At 54.7% G+C, this 3,756-nt stretch overlaps 1 protein-coding gene across 1 annotated transcript in view; it reads left to right on the top strand.

Annotated features, from left to right (window-relative positions):
* CHLNCDRAFT_23127 (hypothetical protein) overlaps positions 1 to 2,020 on the top strand; it is a gene marked incomplete at both ends in the record, with an annotated part of 5,556 nt that extends 3,536 nt beyond the window's left edge. The window contains 4 exons of the mRNA XM_005847655.1: positions 418 to 470; positions 1,424 to 1,480; positions 1,759 to 1,815; positions 1,928 to 2,020. Coding sequence (XP_005847717.1) covers positions 418 to 470; positions 1,424 to 1,480; positions 1,759 to 1,815; positions 1,928 to 2,020 — 260 coding nt within the window. The remainder of the gene's footprint in view (positions 1 to 417; positions 471 to 1,423; positions 1,481 to 1,758; positions 1,816 to 1,927) is intronic.
* Between the last annotated feature and the right edge of the window lie 1,736 nt (positions 2,021 to 3,756).

The following is a 3,756-nucleotide window of genomic DNA, read 5'->3' as shown; positions in this document are numbered from 1 at the left end:
GGTCCTAAATATGCCTGAACAGGCCCAACAACTCTGGAGTTGCCCCCCAAACCACTGCACTGGCACATTTTTTCGGGCCGCCTTTCGAGGGTGCCTCAGCCCACAATATTTGGCCACTCTTGCGCCTGCAACGCCTGTGCATACCCCTTGCCCTGCCACCGATTAGAATCCTTACCTTGCTGGAGTCTGTTTGGGAGCCTGCTCACTTTAGGGTGCCCTACCAGCAGAGCTGCCAACCATAAGGATCTGTCCGCATTGCCTGCAGGCACACATGGTGCGAGGCACCCTCTAAGCATCAAGCCCATGCATGCACCAGCGCCAAGTGTATATTACAATGGCTCAGCAAATGACCGAGCACTCGATCCCAAACAAAGGTTGGCCGTCTTGCGATGTTTTATGTGTGCATGGACATGCTAGCGTGTGGCCCTCTGAGCTGCTTGCAATGTTATGTGCCATGTATTATTCCATGTGTGTTGCTAGCTGGCTATGCTGGCATGTGCCCCTCTGACTACCCTGCTGTGTTTTCTTTCGCCCTACCCCACACATGCATCTGGGTCCCTCCTGATTCTGCAGGCAGTGAGTGATCGGCTTGCTGCCCGCCATGTGGTGCTGGTTATGTGCCATGTATTATTCCATGTGTTTTGATGGCCGGCTATGCTGGCATGTGCCCCTCTTGACTACCCTGCTTTGCTTTCTTTCGCCCTAACCCACACATTCATCTGGATCCCTCCTGATTCTGCAGCTGGTGAGTGATTGGCTTGCTGCCCGCAATGTGGTGCTTCTTGTGTGCCCTCGATGCGCGAATGTGTGATGCTGGCCGGCTATGCTGGCATGTGCCCCTCTTGACTACCCGGCTTTGCTTTCTTTCGCCCTACCCCACACATTCATCTTGATCCCTCCTGATTCTGCAGCCCGTGAGTGATTGGCTTGCTGCCCGCAATGTGGTGCTTGTTGTGTGCCCTCGATGCGTGAATGTGTGATGCTGGCTGGCTAGGCTAGCATGTGCCCCTCTTGACTACCCTGCTTTGTGTTCTTTCGTCCTACCCCACACATTCATCTTGATCCCTCCTGATTCTGCAGCTAGTGAGTGATTGGCTTGCTGCCCGCCATGTGGTGCTTGTTATGTGCCCTGTAATATTCTATGTGTGTTGCTGGCTGGCTATGCTGGCATGTGTCCCTCTGACTACCCTGCTTTGTTTTTTTCGCCCTACCCCACACATGCATCTGGATCCCTCCTGATTCTGCAGCTTGTGAGTGATTGGCTTGCTGCCTGCCATGTGGTGCTGGTTATGTGCCATGAATTGTTCCATGTGTTTTGATGGCCGGCTATGTTGTCTTGTGCCCCTCTGACTACCCTGCTTTGCTTTCTTTCGCCCTACCCCACACATTCATCTTGATCCCTCCTGATTCTGCAGCTGGTGAGCGATTGGCTTGCTGCCCGCCATGTGGTGCTTGTTATGTGCCCTGTAGTATTCCATGTGTAATGCTGGCTGGCTATGCTGGCATGTGCCCCTCTGACTACCCTGCTTTGTTTTTTTCGCCCTACCCCACGCATGCATCTGGATCCCTCCTGATTCTGCAGCCTGTGAGTGATTGGCTTGCTGCCTGCCATGTGGTGCTGGTTATGTGCCATGAATTGTTCCATGTGTGTTGATGGCCGGCTATGTTGTCTTGTGCCCCTCTGACTACCCTGCTTTGCTTTCTTTCGCCCTACCCCACACATTCATCTTGATCCCTCCTGATTCTGCAGCTGGTGAGCGATTGGCTTGCTGCCCGCCATGTGGTGCTGGTTATGTGCCCTGTAGTATTCCATGTGTAATGCTGGCTGGCTATGCTGGCATGTGCCCCTCTGACTACCCTGCTTTGCCTTTTTTTCGCCTAACCCCCACCATTATTCTGGTTCCTCCCTGATTCGGCAGTTGGTGAGCGATTGGCTTGCTGCCCGCCATGTGGTGCTTGTTGTGTGCCCTCGATGCGCGAATGTGTTTTGCTGGCTGGCTATGCTGGCAGGGCCCCCTGACTACCCTGCTTTGCTTTCTTTCGCCCTACCCCACACATGCATCTGGATCCCTCCTGATTCTGCAGCTATTGAGTGATTGGCTTGCTGCCCGCCATGTGGTGCTGGTTAGGTGCCCTCGATGCGCGGATGTGTGTTGCTGGGGTGTTCAACTAAATTTAGTTGCTTGATGAGTAGATTACTGCATATGGCTACATCCTCATTGCGCTAACTGCCCTACTGCCCTCTAGCAGACACTTCCGGCAAGTGTCCACATGAGGGGAACTCTGCCAAGGCAGCAGCAGCAGCGGCTGAGCAACAGCAAGCAGAACAACAAGCGGTAGCAGACGCCCTCAACGGCATTCCTGCAGCTACAGCCACATGGGACGAAGTGGAGCCGTTTCTGGTGTTAGTGCAGCAGGATATGTACGCCAACCGAATTGGCACCTGGCGTGCTGACAACATGCGCCGGGCCAAAGCGGTGGAACACCTGTGCCGCCTTTGGGAAAGCAGCCCGGCTTTCACAAAAGAGCAGAGGAGAAAGATTAGGGATTTCTGCATTGAGTTTAAAGTCAAGCTGTCAACCTGATTGTATGTGTGTGTAAGCTGCGATACAGCAAGGCATCTAGTTCAAGTGGTGTGGGGCGGCTCGCACACATGCTGATGTTCCCTGCCGGTGCCAGCTGAGTCGGCCACTCTTGACTGCTTTACATTACTGCAACAAAGATCAGCAGCTGGGTTTGTGCTTGTTGAGAAGCTTGCGAGCATCGATATGAATTTGTTGTACGCAGCTTAGCTCAATCTCTAGCATTGCAGCCTCGCCATGCCCCTGCGCCATTGCCCGCCAAGCCTGGCACAATTGTGCTGCTGCTGCCGGGCATGTCAGGCTCTTCAGTGCCGGCGTTGCTGCCCCGTGTCCCTATGCTAGCCCGTAGCTCCTCCATGCGCGTCTCCATGTCAGTCTCGCGCTCCTCCAGCCAGTTGAAGGACAGGATCACCTCAGTTAGCAGGATGTTTTGCTCTTCTTGGCTGCGACGGCGCTGGGCAGCTAGGTGGCGGTAGCGCTGCGCATAATGGCGGTGTGCGGAGGTGATGGTGGCATTGCTGGATCCCACAACCCATCCTGCGATGGTACATGGAGATGAAATCAGAATCCACATAAGAACTGAGTGCGATACATCACCACTGATGGCCAAACGCACCTTTGCACACTTGGTCGGCAATTGATCTCCGAGCACAACGACACTCCAATTGCTGGACATGTGGGCATGGATAAGACCATCGATTGCCTGGAGCGCAATTACTGGTGGCCCACACTGTCTGCCCCTGTCTGTCTGTTACACCCATAAGGAGCAAATGAATGCTACGGGCCCAGCTGTGGTGCCAAACAGCTGGAAAAGTATGCACCAACACAAAACACATGAGGGAAGAGATTCAGGTATGGGGGGTAGAGCTGTACACAACATTGCAGCAAATACAAAACCCACCCAAAAGTATAAGCTGCATGCCCCAAGCAATACACACGGTGGGCATCTGCATATAGATAGCAAGAGGCATTTAATGAAGCGCCGGATAAGCTCAACCCCTGGCCAGCCGAGCCGACCGCCTGGGCAGGGCCGTCAAGACGTGCCCAGGGGCCACCTCGACTGGGGATGGGGCACGAGATGAGGGTGTGGAGGTGGCGGCCTCCGCCTGGTGCCTCGCCGCCGTCTCCCGCCGCTGGCGTCGCCGCCGCGCAGTTGAGGATTCGGGCCGCTCGT

Source organism: Chlorella variabilis (assembly GCF_000147415.1).
Source record: "Chlorella variabilis unplaced genomic scaffold CHLNCscaffold_10, whole genome shotgun sequence".
NCBI classification, from domain to species: Eukaryota; Viridiplantae; Chlorophyta; class Trebouxiophyceae; order Chlorellales; family Chlorellaceae; genus Chlorella; species Chlorella variabilis.
This window is presented reverse-complemented; position numbering and strand designations above follow the sequence as displayed.